We start from the raw sequence: 16,418 nt of genomic DNA, 5'->3' as shown, positions 1-16,418 counted from the left end.
TCTAAGTAGGTTAGAAGAGAAAACGGTTAACCAAAAAGATATTTGAGCATAAAGAGTTTAAGCGTTTTTTAGTTTCACTTACATGGACTTTAAGCTTTATCTTCCAACTTCAGTATCAATCCATAGCATATTGATGTTCTTCTTTTTCTCATTTCGTTAACTATTAGGCAACTGTTGGACCAGAAACAATTTGGATTTGAATCTTGAACTGCAAATGGAATTTCGTCATTAGAATTTGAAACTGTAGAGGGATCAATGGAGTTGATTGCAAAAGATTTAAAATTTTACTATTTCTGATTGCAAGTAGAGATGGAACTAATACATGAAAATTATCTAAAAAATGATTAGCGGTTTCTAAGTAGTGGGATCATGGGTGTCGAGACTGAAACTTTTATTTTATATATAAAATAAATAAAAGGAAATCAGCTAATAGACTAAACAGGTTTTATTCGTTTAAATTTTTCTGTTTTTACATTTGTTTTTAAACTGTTATTGTTTTAAAAATATATTCTACATGTCAATTGTTTTTTAGTTGTTTTTTTAATTTTTTTCCACATGGAAGATTCTTATTCGTTAGGCAATTTGCGCTTTAGTATATAGGAGATTTGGGTATATTGGATTGCATCTATTTCTATGAATTCAACTATAATATCTTTTATTCTAAATATATTAAAATTTTGATTAATTTTCTTATTAACATTTAGGTTGGTTGTTGTCTTAAATATGTAATTATATTTTAGGAAGATTATGTATAACTTAAGATATATTGTGCTTAGAATGAAATAAAAAATAAACTAAAGCATTTGAATCAAAATTATGTAAATAAATATAACGATAATATAAATTTTACAAAAAACTAAACTGTTACAGTTGGTTAATATTTTATTTTCAGTTGTTAATGTGTTTTGAGTATCCTATAATTTATATTTATAAAATAAATTATTACTATTATAAAATTATATTTTCTTAGTATAGTTAAATTAGATATAAGTTGGATTAGTCGAGTAACTCATGTTGTATTAACTTACATATATTCTTTCAAATTCAAGCTGAAATATAATTTTTTTTATTATAATTAAGTCAAGTCAAATTAATTTATTTATCGTTTAAATGTGAATGTATTTTCATAATATATATCAAATTAAATACTGATTTTTAAAAATATATTAGAAAAAAATAATATATAGAAAGTTACTTCTCATACTTTTTTGGAAGCTCGTGAACTCATATCAATATTTATAATAACAAAAATATTTTATAAATTCTAACTAATTTCATGTCTTCTGATTATGGCTATATTAAAAAGTTACACAAACATAAAAACATTATATATATATGCTCATGCACGGATATAAATATTTATAAAGTAAATATATATTAAAATAATTTATTGCTTTTTTACTTTTAATTTTAAATTAGTTTATAATTTGTATGCATAATATATTATAATATTATATTACTTTAATTAGAACTATGATTTTAGATATGCTATATCTAGTCGACTTTATTGTTTCTACAGTCGATTTAGTTATCATTTGGGTATATTGGATTGTATACATTTCTTTGAATTCAACTATAATATTTTTTTATTCTAAATATAGTACGATTTTGATTAATTTTTTATTTGCATTTAGGTTGATTGCTGTTTTAGATATGTAAATATATTTTAGTAATTTATGTATAACTTAAGATATATTGTGCTTAGAATTAAATAAAAATAAACCAAATTGTTTGATTCCAAATTACGTAAATTAGTGTAACGATAATATTCTGAAGTCGCATGCATATATATAAATTTTACAAAATAACTAAATTTTAACAGTTGGTTAATATATTTTTTTTCATTTGTTAATGTGTTTTGAGTCATCCTATAATTTATATTTATAAAACAAATTATAATTATTATAAAATTATATTTTCTTATTGTAATTAAATCTATGATTTTAGATATAAGTTGGATTAGTGAAGTCACTCATGTTATGAATATATTGAGTTAGATATATTCTTTCAAATTCAAACCAATTTCTTAACAAAAGTTAATATTAAGAAAACATACAATTTTAATAATGATAAAATATAATATATTTACCTCGTTAAAGTATATAGTGTGATTTTAAAATATTTTATAAATATTTGATCAAAAGATGTTTATTGTTAACCTTTATTTCTCGTTATATCTCTTAAAAATAAGCAGGAAAAATTGCGATTGCATCTGAAAAATCATATTATATAAGTAAAATATAATTTATAGATATTTTTGTTGTAATTGAAAGATATTATAGTAACCAAAATATAGGAAATACAAATAGCATTTTAATAATACTAATTATAAATGATTTTATTCAATATATCAGTTTATGTTACTTAATTATTTTATGTAATCATCTAAAAAATAGATAGATATATAAAAATTATTTCTGTTACTTTGAAAAATATAAAGAAATTATTTTATTAGTATATTTTATATTATTTTAAAAATATTTTTAATGCAATATTACTATTTGTGAACTTTCCTTTTTAATGAAATCATATTATTTATACATATATTTTCGTTTTTAAATTCACTTAATAGCCTTTATAAATATTTCCTTTTTATTATATATGTTATTTGTAAATTTTACAAAAGAAATTTGAATAAAAATCAATTATAGTATTTAATATTATATTTTTGATTCATAAGGGTATCAATGTAATCAATCACCGTGGGAGTTAACGTGAGCGCGACACATAGGAAACTGACTTCTCAAATAATATTATAGAGATGTATTGATAAAAAATTATAAAATGATTATGTGCATGTGTGGGCATAATACCACCTAAATTATGTATGCATGTGTGTTTCTGAGCTCTCACGTTAAAATTTAGAGCGGATAATATTGCTCATACCTTTAGTGAATAAAATATATAAATTAGCCAAAACTAAAATGACGCAACTCCGCGCGATGATTATGAAACCTTAGAAAAGAAAGTACGTGAAGCTTGTTCTTATCCTCCACCCGGATAAAAACAGCTTTCATTCAAGCATGTCTTTGAAGCTTGGAAGTTATTGTCAGATCAGGAGAAGAGAGCTGCTTATGATCGTCGTAGGCAGACTTTGCAGACAATGTATCAAAATGTCTTTGTCTCTTCTTCTAATACCGGCTTTTGCAATTTTGCCAAGACTAGTTTTACTCAAATGTGAGACCAACGCATGCAGATCCAGAAAAACAATCATCCACCGACCCAGAAGAAGAATCCGTAGAAAACAGGAGTGAGTGATCATCATACAAGAACTCCAAACTCATCAGAGCAAGCAAAGTCGAATACTTTCTAGACAGTCTGCAGGAGATGCATGCTGCAGTACGGGTTTCTTAGAACGTATGTTAACTGTAACTTTTTGTGTCCTGATTGTCTACAGTCGTATGTCAAGTAGTTGGAGTGGTCCCAGTTATATAAAGCGAAACCACAATTCCACTTCAGGTTTGTTCAGTAACTCCAAGTGGACATTCTCAAGAACCAGCAGTACTATAGGTCATGTGGCAAATGTGGTTCAACAAGCTTATGAGAAGGTAAAGAAAGACCGTGAAATGCAAAGCAACCACATTACAAGAAAAGAAGAGCACTACTACTACTGATTGCTCTCTTAAAAAGAGGAAAGTAATGGGAGAAAGTGACACAGGTGGACGAAAGGTCACTTACTATGTGACTGGTGAAATTGGAAAGAACATGGGAAAGTTACATGTAACCAAAGAGAGGGCGGATCCCAGAATGCAGAAAAAAGTCGCGTTTGCATTCTGAATCGGTTGAGGTAGTTATCTGAGCTATTAAGGCATAACTATGTGATCTATATATCAGCTTCAAGCTATCACCGATCACTAGTAGGATTGTAAGTTAGCTCATTCGGTTCTAACATTGTAAAGAGAGAAAGAAAGAGATGGGTCTTTTTCTTTTGAAACAAAGGGAACAAACTTATTTGGTTTCTTACCATTGTCCCTAAACATAAAAGTACTAATATAATATTGTTAAGGGCTTTTGTTTTAGTTAGTCCCTCCAATAATGATGGTCTAACATCTTAAGAGAGGCTCCTTCTTGTGTCAAACTGTGACTTTGGTTTAACGAGTCCAGGAAATGCTCTGTTGCAGTTTCTGCAGTTTAAAACTGTGTTGCTTCACTTTCTTTCTTTATCCCTCATTGGTTCATTTTCTTCCTTTTAATGTCAGTCACTTTGAATATCGGTGACTCATTTCGCGTTTAAGTCCCATGCCCAAGGAAGAATATGAACTTTACTATAACCTACATACGAAGAGCCTATTGATGATACGCAGCACTCGAAGAGCAATTTTTAACTGTGCGTCTGTGACTTCGATCAAAAAAAAAAAAAATTCATGTAAATTTTTCTGAAATGTTTTCTTAGCATTAAAATAAAAATATATTTAAATAGAAGGGTTCAATATGAAATATCTAATAATAAGAGGTCATATTTGAAAGTTATAGCCAGCCAATATTATAAGTCGAGAGGCTTACGAGATCGCCGTTTACTCCTTTGTTTGGTTTCCTCTTCCTCTTCCCCCTTTAATCTCCACCGCACTTCCTCCAAATTTCAGGTTTTTTTTCTTCTATCTCTCTCTCTCTCTCTCTCTCTCATTTAATATTTGCGATTTCAATTGAAATAAAAGTTCAATTACTCTGAGAAATTGTTTTAACCGGCGCTGCTCCGAGTTATCCCTAATCGGTATGGTTTTTCAAGTCTCGTTAGAAATTGATATCGAATTTCACTTTTTTCTTTTCTGGGTTTCACGAAATTCAACTCTTTTACGGCTTAATTTTACATGAGCATCGATAGGCGATTTCTAGGGTTTCGGATGAATCTAGGGATTTTCAATTCTTAGATTAAGATTTGTTTTTGTTTCTCTATGTCTTTAAATTGTTTATAATTATTCCCTTGACTACAAAAGGTTGAAGCTTTTTAGCTTTCTTGATGTGTTCTGTTTTTAGGTTTCGGTGGTAGAGTTGTAAAGGCTTCTGAGCATTTTCATGGCGGAGATACAAACAAATGGGAGATCGTACGAGTCACTGTTGGAGAAGGTTCTTTCAATGAACATTGTTTCTTCTGACTATTTCAAAGAGCTTTATGGTCTCAAGACTTATCATGAGGTCGTTGATGAAATCTACAACCAAGTTAGTCATGTCGAGCCCTGGATGGGTGGCAACTGCCGTGGTCCTTCCACTGCCTATTGTCTCCTCTACAAATTCTTCACCATGAAACTCACTGTCAAGCAGATGCATGGCCTCTTGAAGCACACTGATTCTCCTTACATCAGAGCGGTCAGTCTATCTTCTTAACCCTTGCATTATTGACCCTCCAATATATATAGTTGCTAGCTAAGAGCGAGTGTAGCCTTGTGTGCTGTTTTGTTCTTTTAAATAATTAGAGAGCCTCTAACAGTGAGTCAGGTAAATAGCATTCCTTTATCTCTGGGTTCCATCAAAAACTAATCTTTTCTCCTCCAGGGTATGATGAGCCTACACGTAATTGTTTTTGTGTGTGTTTCGTAACAGATTTTTCACAACCAGATACAATGTTGGGTTCTTGAGTGTTTCTCCCACCGTTATTAAATAAGACCTTTCTTTGCTAGCAGTCTCTGCACATTCAAGGTTTGAGGTGTCTTTTCTATTTTAGATACTCTTTATCTCTAGGATCACCTCACTGCCCCCATTTAACAGTGTAGAAACAGGCGACTGTGACAATAGTAATCTCACTCTTAGTTTGCCGCCGGTGGTCCATTTAAAGTTCTAGGATCTGTGTGAAGTTTTTTTTTTCCTTTAATCGTGTGCTTCCTTGGTTTACTGGTCTGGAAATTATTTTAGTCTTGCATTTTATGTCATAACAACTTGTCTTATCTGTTTTTAATATGTTCGTTGATTTGGATCTGACCACGTGTTACTATATGTGCAGGTCGGATTCCTATATTTAAGATATGTTGCAGATGCAAAGACGTTGTGGACATGGTACGAACCATACATTAAAGATGATGAGGTAACAATCTTTATCATGTTCTTTAGAGTAACATACGATTATATGGATAACATTTTACAGATCCAAGCTCTCGAGAAATATACCGTACGCATTTGCCTGTCCCATTCATCTGGATTCTTGTAGTTTGTGTGTGAGTTTAGCATCTTGTTTTTCTTTAGTTCCTTAATATGTGTTTTTTGAATTTGTTAGTATTCTAAAAGAAACTAGAGTTTGGATCCATATAGTAGAATGTTTATGAGCTGAATGGCTACAATTATAGGCGTCTCAATTCTCTAACTCTATGGGTGTACTCTCTGTCTTGAACCTTTGTGGACGTTTCTTAGGATGTGTGGGATGATCTGTTTGGTAAACTGCTTTACAAGAATAATTGAATATATTTATTTACCTTGCTTCAGGAGTTTGCACCAGGATCAAATGGACGGGTGACGACCATGGGTGTTTACGTACGTGATTTGCTGCTTGGACTGGTGAGTACCAGATAACAATAATTAATGTTTATTTGTTTTGCTATGTTGTTATTCAGGACGTAGTTGCTTGTTTAAGCTTCGCATCTCTATCTCGAAAATCATCTGAGTAGTAGTAAGTTATGTTTCTGAAGAGCATTCTGTGATTATCTGCTACAAGAGTTTACTTGATTCTTTTAGAGTCATTGATCCACATGCTGTATTGTGCTAATCCCTGAATCTGATTTTGTTTGTTTGGTTTCTGGCAGTATTACTTTGATACATTGTTTCCACGTATCCCGGTACCTGTGATGCGCCAGATTGTATCAAACCTTGAGAAGATGAATTTACCAACAAAACCATCTGGTTCAACGGGAGACATGTCTCGTGGCTCTGAAGACACTGCGCGTCGTCCACCGTCAGTAAAAGCATCCCTCTCTGTTTCATTTGGGCAGCGTGCACCTCACCGTGCCTCCACCAGAGGCTCCTCTCCCGTTCGCCGTCCTCCACCTTCAGGTTATGACAGAAACGAAAGGGATGAACCACAGCGTCGGTCCCCACGGAGGAGCCAGAGCCGAGACTATTATTCGGACAGAGACTCAGATAGACAGCGGGAGAGAGAGAGGGAGAGGGAAAGAGATAGATACAGAGAAAGGGAGAGGGATTATGGTAATGATAGGAGATCAAGGCGTGACTATGAAAGTAGTAGAAGCAGACGCGGTGACTACGAGGATGATAGAAGCAGACACGACCGTAGAAGCAGGAGCAGGAGCAGGAGTAGGAGCAGGAGTGTGCAAATTGAGCGTGAACCAACTCCTAAAAGAGACTATGGAAACAAGGAGAAAGCAGCTGTGACTGTTAACAGCAACCTCGCAAAGCTAAAAGATCTATATGGAGACGCGAGTAATCAGAAAGGGGAAGAAGGGTATGGAACAAGGAGGGATTCAAGTTCAGAAGAAGTGATTAAGCTTGGTGGTTCCTCTTGGAGGTGAAAACCAAAAAAAGAAAAAAAAAAAACACTCTGTGACTTGAAATGCTTATTCTATGTTGTAGGATGATGCAATGTTGTTTTACTTTGCTGTTTTAAACTTCCAGCAAACTATTTGTTTACAGAATTCATCTTTTTTATCTTGAACTGTTCTGACTTTATATTACTTCTTGCTCTCTCTTTTTGAGGTCTACTACAACTTTGTTTATTATTCTGCAAGAAAAAACATATAAAAATATAGCTTTGGCTTTTAGTGGATGCAAAATGATTTGTCTGTTATTGAAAACAATTTATATCCATTAATATCTAAAAACTGTGTGTATGCATCATTTTGCACAAAGATGGATTCTGTTAGTCTCCTTCAGCCTCTCCACAATCTATCTTCCACCATCTTCTTTTCACAGCAGCGAACTCCTCGTTTGACGATTCATTTAACATCCTCCCTGAAACCTTTACCCTCGAAAAGACTCAATCTTTCGAAACCCTCTACTCTCACATTTGCTCTTGCCGAATCAGATTCTCCTCAGCCTTTAGAAACAAGCTCGAAATCTCTTCTCCTCCAACTCTCTGTAAGTGACAAAACTCTGTTTTCTGTTTAATGATTGAGTCAAAAACTGAAACTTTGTTGTGTAACTTGTTTGCAGAAGTGTTTAGATCTTCCATCAGATTACTTCCAGCAGCTACCAAGTGATCTTCGTCTCGATGTAAAGCCCCCTTCTATTTCAGCCTTCCTCTCTCCTTCAAAAAGCTTACAACTTTAGTGATTTTGCAACGCCTTTTTTTAATTTTTATCTTTCCAGTTAAATGATGCTGCCTTTGATCTCTCCAATGGACCCATCATCGATGAGGTTAGTTCTTGCTATAGCTGTAAACTGGGCGAGTCCACGTCCATTAGCCCGTATCCATTTGTCCATTTATTGTTTGTGGACAAAGACTGACCATGTCCATTAGAACCATGTCCATTAAGAACCATATCCACTAAAACCCATATTTTTATGGGCTGCCATATAGTCCATAATAGACCATATAAGAAAACTTTAGATTATAATTTATAAGCCTATAATTATATATACAAGTTCATAAAATTAAAATTAATCCATAAATACAACAATTTTGGTTTTGGCAAGAAAACTTGATTTTGCGGTTTTAATGGAAAAAATTCGATTTTACGATTTTGGCGGAAAAACCTGATTTTCTGGTTATGGTGGGAAATCCCGATTTTGCGGTTTTGGTAGGAAAATTCGATTTTGCAGTTTTGACGGGAAAATCGATTTTGCGGTTTTGGCCGGAAAACCCGATATTGCGGTTTTGGCGGGAAAACCCGATTTTACGGTTTTGGCGGGAAAACCCGATTTTACGGTTTTGGCAGGAAACCCCGATTTTATGGTTTTGGCGGGATAACCCGATTTTACGGTTTTGGCGGGAAAACCCGATTTTCCGGTTTTGACGGAAAAACCCGATTTTTTGGTTTTGGCGGGAAAACCCGATTTTCAGTTTTGGCAATAAAACTTGATTTTACGGTTTTGGCGATTTCTCTGTTTTGGCGGGAAAACTCGATTTCTCGGTTTCGGCGGGAAAACCCGATTTTACGGTTTTAGCGGAAAACTCAATTTCTCGATTTTGGCAGGAAAACTCGATTTTTCCGGTTTTTGGCGGAAAAATTCGATTTCTCGGTTTTGGCGGGAAAATCCAATTTCTCAATTTTCGCGGAAAACCCCGATTTTACAGTTTGTGCGATTTTACGATTTTGATAGAGAAAATCCAATTTCCCGATTTTGGCGAGAAAACCCGATTTCTCGGTTTTGGTAGAAAAATTCAATTTTTTTTTAAACCCTAGATTTTTTTTGTCCATTGGACAACCCATGTCCATGAAACCCAAAACCCGTAAAGACCATTTTTTAAATGGTCATCCATATTTTGTCCATTAATAACCCATGGTAAAAATGGGTGTGTCCATATTAAGTCCATTTAAATATGGACGTGGACGACCAATGGACGACCCGCCCATTTGACACCTATAGTTCTTGCTCACTTCCATTGGCCACCAAAGCCTGTGAACTTGTTCATTGCTTAATATTTAGAAAGTTTCATCCTTATTGTAGCACAAGAAGCTGTTTCTCTTTTTTGCATCTCTTCCTTGAGGGACTTACCTCTCAAATTTATTTTGTAGTGTGGTCAAGAGCTTGGGGAGACGTTACTGAATCTGTCCCGTGCTTGGGAACAAGCTGACACATCAACCTCTCGTACTTTAGTGAAGAAACTTCCCCAACTGGAAACTTCTTTAACAGATGGTGCCAAATCAGGTAAGCAAGAAAGTAGCTCTATCTAATAGTATGTCTTTCTACATCTTTGTTTGTCATTCTCGTTTTCTTGCTTCAGCCTTTGGGAGGCGTCTGATATCTGCGGGCAAAAGGTTCAGGGGAATGGGACAGTACGGTCAAGGTGAATTACAGAAGGTACATCATGAGACCTAGTAGGTGTGGTTTCCCCTCTACTGACTGATTGTGTTGATTATGATAAAATGTTTACTGACTAAACTCTTTTATGTAAGTGTCATTTTATGTGTGTTTTGCATACTTTAACCATGTAATACATTGAGTTGTAAAAAAACTAAGGTTGCCGCAGATTGCTGAAGCGATGATTACAACTGGAGAGGTCTTATCTGTAAATACATCACCTGCCTCAGTCGGTAATGAATCCAAGTCAAATACGAGGATGTTTAAGGTAATGCTTGACAATAAATATGATTTCTCTTCTACGTTCACTGAAACTACTTTTAACGGATGAGATATATATTTTGTTGTTTGTTTGTTCGAATTGAAACTGCAGTTTGGGGAGCTTCAGGTTGCTGTGAGTGCAGAGAAAGCATACGCTGGAGCTGCCATTGCCTTCGTCTTTGGGTATGTGTGGAAGCTTTGTTAATTACTTTTGAGAACTGTCTCTCTTAACAACACATTGTAAAACAGTTCATATTTTGAATTGTACAGGATACTGTCATGGCAAATCAGTCAAGGAATCCAAAGCATACCAGAGAGCTCATTGCAGTATGCTAATGACAATGCATTGCAACTCGCAAAGGTTTGTGGTGTATACTGCTTTCGGTTGTTTCGAGGGTGTATGCATATTAAACATTTGTATGTTTTGTTGGTCTTCTGGGCAGTCTCTAAGAGGGTCTCTTCTAGCTACGTTTTATGCGTCAGCCGTCTTGTCAGGATTCACAACAGCTGGGCTCCTCCTTCTCGCTAAGCAGCTTTCATCAGAGAAAGACTCATCATAATCCTTCCGGGATGATCTCTCTAATATGAATCATGTTTATTATTGTATCTACTACAATCTTTAATTCTGCCTGTTAAACTGTGGAATGGGTTGAGTTGTATTTTGTTTTCAGAGCAAATGAAATCTCATTTGATATGAGTGATCGAAGTTGATCAAGCAATAAGTAGAGAGGTTGATGTTTCAGGATAAATATCTATATGCAATTATGGAGAAAATCAGATGAATGAAACAATATCTGTTTACTTAGTGTTTTCATATTCAAAAGCTGCTTGTTCTTCGGTTACCGCTCTTTCTATTTTAACTAAATGTTTAGTATTTTGGATCCCCTCAACTTGTGGTGTTAGCAGCTAAATCTACTTGCATTGCTAATGTTATAATCAAGTTTGTTAAGTGAGCCATTAATCAATATTTTTTGTTCACCTGTTGACCAGAAAGTTGGCTTTATTTTACAACTAAGAAAAACTGAGCATTTAGACTCTGGGAAAGTAATCACAATGTTACAAAACTTGTAAGAAACCAAAAGAGTATAGCAACAACCAAAAGCATTTAAACTAACAAAGAAAAGACCGTTAAGATCAGGAGCGAAGCAGTGTAATGGCAAAGGAGATTGTGCAGACGGCAAGACCTAGCATTGCCAAGAAGCCATATTTCCTGCAGAACAGAGAACCGAGTTCCGTCAATTACCAAGCTATTTAATGTTTTGCGTGAGGACACAATGGTACCAAAAACGTAAATGCTAACAGATCCAAAGACAATTAAGCGAAGAAAGTGAAAAATACAGTAAGTTAACTAAAAATTTCAATGGGAACATTAAAGAGAAACCAAGTCACATCACTAATCATGCCACAGTGCGAGAATCAACAATGCAAAAAAAAAAAAAGAAAACTCAGTTTTGGTGCCTTTAGTTTAGTTATGTTTTTCGACCATAAGGTGTGGCTAGTCTTACGAGTTCAATCTTATTGTTAAAGCATTAAAAAAAAGGGAAGAGGAAGAGGAAGAAGAGTAGAAACCCGATGGTGAGGCGGTTGATAGGATCACCAGTGGAATAGCCTTTGAAGTAGAAGAATCTGCTAACATTGTAGAGCAAGCCAAGGGCTGTAGAGATGCAAGGATGCTTCATCCCACCAAGGATCATGAGTAAGAAGTACATTGGCATCATCTCTAGCGAGTTCTGGTGGCCTCTCTGCATTTGCAAAACCCACCCAAATTACGTTTCACATCTTTAAGAAAAAAAAAAAAAAACTGGAGATATTTCAATTAACAAGAGGGAAGGTAAGGTTTGAAAACCTGAACACAGTTGAAGAGTTTAGCATCTTTGTTTTCGGACTCAGTTGCGTATAGTGTTGGGTAAGGAATTTTGTACCTGCAGTTTATTTTATCAGCTCAACTTAAGCAGTGAAAAAAGTCAACGCGAGATCCAATAGGGGATTGAATATAGAGAAAAGGTCAGACGATCAACAAAAACTGAAAGGGCGAAAAAAGAATGTTGTGGAAACCAAACCTCTTGCGAGCTCCGCCTACTTGGATTGCCATCCAGAAATTTAGTACACAGTAGAGGACGACTACGATGACCACGTATCCGTACTCTTTTGGAAGAACATCGCCAATCCCCATTGATGCTACCTTCTCTGTTTTTTTCTTACTTTTCTGATGAGAAAGTGGAAATCGATTGTGGAAGAAGAAAATAAGAAACGTTCAAAATGATCCAAAACAGTGCCATTTTTAACGACCAAAGCGAAGTCAAAGATGAACTCTTTGACCGTTGCAATAACATTTTTGAAAAGGGTGTTTTTTTTTAGAGTTGCTTAATTAGCTCATTCTCAGTATGTTTTAATTGTTTTATTACGAAAATTCGGATTCTAGATGTGAAATTTGGAAACCAAAATAGAAAATACCATAATAATAAATTACCATAAATCCCACACAAAGTTTTGATAGGAAAAAAAAACTCGAAAAAAATAAAAAACAGAAAATGAGAATTTAAAAAAAAAAACTACCAAACACTTCTCCTTCCCCTATTCCCAACCGAAAGAGATGCAAAACTAGAAGACACATCTTCCAGCAAAGCATCATTCATAGCATCTCTCAGATTCTTCTCATCAGTAGCTTCAAAGAAACATCCGCGTGACCTTGACTCGCTTATCAGCTTCCCCCATATCGAACCACTCAGAGCCAAAGTCATCTCGTTCCCAACCACCCACAAACAATGCCTTGCTCTTGTCAGCGCCACGTTTGCTCTCTGTCTGTTACTCAGAAACCCCACTTTCCCGTCACCGTTGCTTCTAACCGTTGAGATGATGATAATGTCTTCCTCTCCTCCTTGAAACCCATCCACAGATCGAACATTCAGAGTCATAAGCTGACCTGATGATAAAGAACCGAGTCTCTCTTGGATGGCTCTGACTTGTCCTTTGTAAGGTGAAATCACTCCAACATTCACCTTCATCCTTCTTTCACTTGAAACTGTTACAAGATTAAAGAATAGTAAGAATTAAAAAAAAAAATAGATTAATATATTATTTTAATTTACTAATCAAATACCTTTGGAGAGACTAGATATGATCTCAGCAATGACAGCAACTTCAACCATGTTCTTAGGGCTGTATCCATCACCGAACTCTTCTTTTCCACGACCAACATTGATAAATGAAAAAGAACCAAACATGTTTCCTTGTAGAAACCTCTTGTGATAAATGCTTTCTTGAACAACGTCAGCATCTCTGATCATTCCTCCATAAAACTCCTTGTTTGGGAAACGGCTAATGGAAGGATGCATACGGTACTGAACGTTAAGCAAGTGCTTGTCGTGACCGAGCAGGACGAACCTCTCGAACAAGCTCCTTCCGAACTTTGCCTTTTCACACATCTGCCAGGGATTACAATATACCATAGTAAACACTAAATCTAAAAAGAAAGGTAGTCATTGTTGTGTGACGAGAGAGAGAGAGAGAGAGAGAGAGTACCTCGCTTTGGACCATAGCCGGTAACTGAAGCTCATCTCCAATTAGAACAGCGTGACGTAGACCAGAAAGTTGCAATGCAGCAACAGATTCACATTCTTTAAGCTGAGCTGCCTCGTCAACCACAAGAAGGTCTACAGACCCAGTCCTCTCAGCACCCATTTCCGCCGCACCAGAAGCAGTGCAGAAGATGATATGCGCATTCTGGAGACAAAACGCACCGATATTCTTTTTGTCCAACAAGTCAGGGACCTCAAAACGTGCTGGAAGTAAACGTAGAGCTTGAAGGCAATCAGCACTGATGAGCCTGTTGAAGCAATCGTATTTGAAGCTTCCCTTGTAGAAATCAGATCTAGAAGCATTCTCTTGCAAGAAATATCCGACACGATCAAGAGCTTTATTGGCTGCGATCATATACGCCACTTGTTCAGATGAAATGTAAGACTTGGGAAGATGCGTGTACAGATTAACCATATCTGTCTTCAGTTCTTCACTCATTGCATCAAACATCTTCCTCACAAACACACCAAACGTAGGAATGTTTACAACTTCTTTCTTCTTCTTCTTTTCATTTTCTTCCTTCATCCTTTCAACTTCTTCCAACTCATCAACATATCGATCGTACTTAGCCTCTGTGTTCTCAAGAAAACTAATCAGCGACTCTAACCTAAGCTTCATTCCAGAAGATGATGGCGAAAACAGGTGACAAAGTTTATCAATGCGCTCATCAAGAAACACGTCGAGAAGAGGATGATTCTTTTTAATCCCCATTCTATCTCGGTTTCCAGACAAAACAACATTCCCAAGCCCGTAAGTTGGGTGTTCTGATGAAGCATTTTCCTTGAACAAGGACAAGAGCCTCGAGGTGACTTCTACGATAGCTGTGTTTGTAGGAGCACACACAACCGTTCTGCACTTGAGCTTGAGAAGGGAAAAGAGAAGAGTTGCGACCGTCTTGGTTTTGCCTGTCCCAGGAGGTCCCCATATCAATTTCACACTCTTTTCGTGAGTGCAGTTTCTTGTCTTGATGCAACCCAAAACTGCGGCTTCTTGGGACGTGTTCAATGTCGCTGAACGGATTACAGACGAAACACGGGCATAATCAGAACTAGCAACATCATTTCGATAACAAACACATTGTTCTTTAGTAACCTGCAACACAAGAAATATTTTTAGAAAAAAAACAATAATAATATTTTTGGTATAATTCATATAATATACTATTTTGCAGTTGAAAGTCCATCAAAATTTTAAATAAAAAATTGTAAAGGCAAAAATAAAAATAATTTAAAAAGACGTACCAATGAATTTTCTTGCAACACACTCTTGATTAGAGACAAATTGGCGGCATCTTCGTTGTGTAAAGCATTCCAAATTCGAGTGTTTGTAGTTGAAGTCATGAGAAAAAAGCCGAAACAGATCATGTGGCCGTTTTGCTTATATGGGAGAATTGGATATTCATGAAGATTAGGTATAGCTCCAGACGAACGGACGGAGATGGTAAGTTCACCATCAGAAGAGAACACGTATGCGAGGAGTAGAGGATTCAAGTCATCAATTCGTCTTGGCTTCTCCTTTGTGAGAGCAATGACATCTCCACATTTTGGCTGGTACTTTGCACTAATAGTACCTGCTGCTTCCTTTAGTGTTATTTCATACAGCTTGTTTGATGAACCTCCACTTGCTTCCACTTTTTTCACAGAATGAATTTGGAAAACAAGAGATCTTGACAAGGATTTGAAGCTTGAGGATAGCTCGGTTCGCGTTTCCTCGAGTAGATGAGGAACGAAACACCGACGGTACTCTTCAGCGGATCTAAACCTGTCTGGTATTGTCTTTATCTGTTACAAAAAAACAACACGCCATGGTTGGTGAATATAATGTATTAGTACCAACTACCAACCAAGGATTCAAACGTTGAAGAGAAGAGTTGACATATATGAAAACCTGATGCTTGTAGAGATCTCTATTGAGAATATCTTTGATAGACCAAGAAAATAATCTCTCAGTAAGACTGCTTTTCTCCTTCTTTTCCATGTCCCTTTGTCTTTCCATAAGAAGATTGTTCATCAGAGAATTAGTGAAGAATAATAAAAAAGAGACGAATGAGACAAAATCTTATAAGAACTCTCTGTGTCAGTTTGGGCTACTTAAAAGGAATACGAAGGCCAAAGGTACAAACAGAACTTTAAAGATTATCTCAAATTCCAGCATTTCCCAAGATATATTTGCTAATGGCATTCAAGTTTCTAGCATGCGAAAAGTCTACGTACAGAGTTACACTTAACTTTGTTTTGGTTTACGAGAGATTAATTAAGTGTAGATTTACGATATCGCATAGGGAAGAAGAAGTCGAATTAAAGCATCAAGTTGTATAAGAGTTTTGGCCGAGCTCGGAGCTCGTAAACTAAAGCAACAACTCCGGTTCAATTATAACTTGCATTCTTTATCAAAACTTTCAAAAAATTATAACGATATAAATTTAAAACAATTGATTTTCAAATTTAAGTTTACATGCTACTGAAAATATTAAATAATAACATATATTATACATAAGTCGATGTTATAAATAATTGAGATTATTCACATATTATTTAACGCACCAAGCAAAATATGTCAAATTATAATTTTATTTATTACTTTTAAAAAGTTCAAGATTTTCAAAATAAAAATATATTTTTTTTCAAAATAAAAGGAAATCAATATTAAATTTAGTCAACAAATAGGCAAACTCA

General features: G+C 35.3%; 3 protein-coding genes and 2 pseudogenes across 5 annotated transcripts; 3 read left to right on the top strand and 2 right to left on the bottom strand.

The window, feature by feature from the left end:
- Positions 1–2,823: 2,823 nt before the first annotated feature.
- On the top strand, positions 2,824–3,998 carry LOC130511262 (uncharacterized; annotated as a pseudogene).
- A 442-nt stretch (positions 3,999–4,440) lies between these two features.
- On the top strand, positions 4,441–7,615 carry LOC108854741 (pre-mRNA splicing factor SR-like 1). Of its 3 annotated transcripts, none has more exons than XR_008944931.1 (5): positions 4,441–4,583; positions 4,975–5,304; positions 5,936–6,146; positions 6,412–6,483; positions 6,729–6,876. XR_008944931.1 is itself a non-coding variant. In XM_057008474.1 (5 exons), the coding sequence occupies exons 2-5, from the start codon at positions 5,014–5,016 to the stop codon at positions 7,449–7,451; spliced, it is 1,167 nt and encodes a 388-aa protein (XP_056864454.1). In that variant the 5' UTR covers positions 4,442–4,583; positions 4,975–5,013; the 3' UTR covers positions 7,452–7,615. The 3 variants fall into 3 exon arrangements, 2 of the variants coding, with proteins under 2 accessions (XP_056864454.1, XP_056864455.1); XM_057008474.1 differs by having other exon boundaries at positions 4,442–4,583; positions 5,936–6,016; positions 6,729–7,615; XM_057008475.1 differs by having other exon boundaries at positions 4,542–4,711; positions 5,936–6,016; positions 6,729–7,615.
- A 144-nt stretch (positions 7,616–7,759) lies between these two features.
- LOC108854743 (uncharacterized) lies at positions 7,760–10,865 on the top strand. The gene is made up of 9 exons (XM_057008476.1): positions 7,760–8,016; positions 8,092–8,151; positions 8,248–8,295; positions 9,618–9,750; positions 9,827–9,903; positions 10,073–10,171; positions 10,277–10,347; positions 10,435–10,525; positions 10,608–10,865. Exons 1-9 carry the CDS (start codon positions 7,789–7,791, stop codon positions 10,722–10,724), a joined length of 924 nt encoding a protein of 307 aa, XP_056864456.1. The 5' UTR covers positions 7,760–7,788; the 3' UTR covers positions 10,725–10,865.
- Positions 10,866–11,105: 240 nt separating this feature from the next.
- LOC108851992 (uncharacterized) lies at positions 11,106–12,415 on the bottom strand. Its single transcript, XM_018625474.2, has 4 exons — positions 12,225–12,415; positions 12,011–12,086; positions 11,734–11,906; positions 11,106–11,374 (listed from the first exon to the last, which is right to left on the bottom strand). Exons 1-4 carry the CDS (start codon positions 12,335–12,337, stop codon positions 11,299–11,301), a joined length of 438 nt encoding a protein of 145 aa, XP_018480976.1. The 5' UTR covers positions 12,338–12,415; the 3' UTR covers positions 11,106–11,298.
- Positions 12,416–12,600: 185 nt separating this feature from the next.
- Positions 12,601–15,720, bottom strand: LOC108853143 (helicase SEN1-like; annotated as a pseudogene).
- Between the last annotated feature and the right edge of the window lie 698 nt (positions 15,721–16,418).

This window comes from Raphanus sativus, chromosome 4 (genome assembly GCF_000801105.2).
Source record: "Raphanus sativus cultivar WK10039 chromosome 4, ASM80110v3, whole genome shotgun sequence".
Lineage (NCBI taxonomy): Eukaryota > Viridiplantae > Streptophyta > Magnoliopsida > Brassicales > Brassicaceae > Raphanus > Raphanus sativus.
Note: the sequence above shows the minus strand (reverse complement) of the source record. Positions and strands in the feature narration are given on the sequence as shown.

Bases quoted from the DNA above. Each gene is read 5' to 3' on its own strand.
- LOC108854743 (XM_057008476.1), top strand. From the start codon at position 7,789: ATGGATTCTGTTAGTCTCCTTCAGCCTCTCCACAATCTATCTTCCACC. The intron at 8,017-8,091 runs GTAAGTGACAAA...ACTTGTTTGCAG, and splicing joins CTCTTCTCCTCCAACTCTCT to AAGTGTTTAGATCTTCCATC. The intron at 8,152-8,247 runs GTAAAGCCCCCT...TTATCTTTCCAG, and splicing joins CAAGTGATCTTCGTCTCGAT to TTAAATGATGCTGCCTTTGA.
- LOC108851992 (XM_018625474.2), bottom strand. From the start codon at position 12,337: ATGGGGATTGGCGATGTTCTTCCAAAAGAGTACGGATACGTGGTCATC. The intron at 11,907-12,010 runs GTTTTCAAACCT...TTGCAAATGCAG, and splicing joins AACTCTTCAACTGTGTTCAG to AGAGGCCACCAGAACTCGCT. The intron at 11,375-11,733 runs GTTTCTACTCTT...TCTGTTCTGCAG, and splicing joins ATCAACCGCCTCACCATCGG to GAAATATGGCTTCTTGGCAA.
- LOC108854741 (XM_057008474.1), top strand. From the start codon at position 5,014: ATGGCGGAGATACAAACAAATGGGAGATCGTACGAGTCACTGTTGGAG. The intron at 5,305-5,935 runs GTCAGTCTATCT...CTATATGTGCAG, and splicing joins ATTCTCCTTACATCAGAGCG to GTCGGATTCCTATATTTAAG. The intron at 6,484-6,728 runs GTGAGTACCAGA...GGTTTCTGGCAG, and splicing joins GTGATTTGCTGCTTGGACTG to TATTACTTTGATACATTGTT.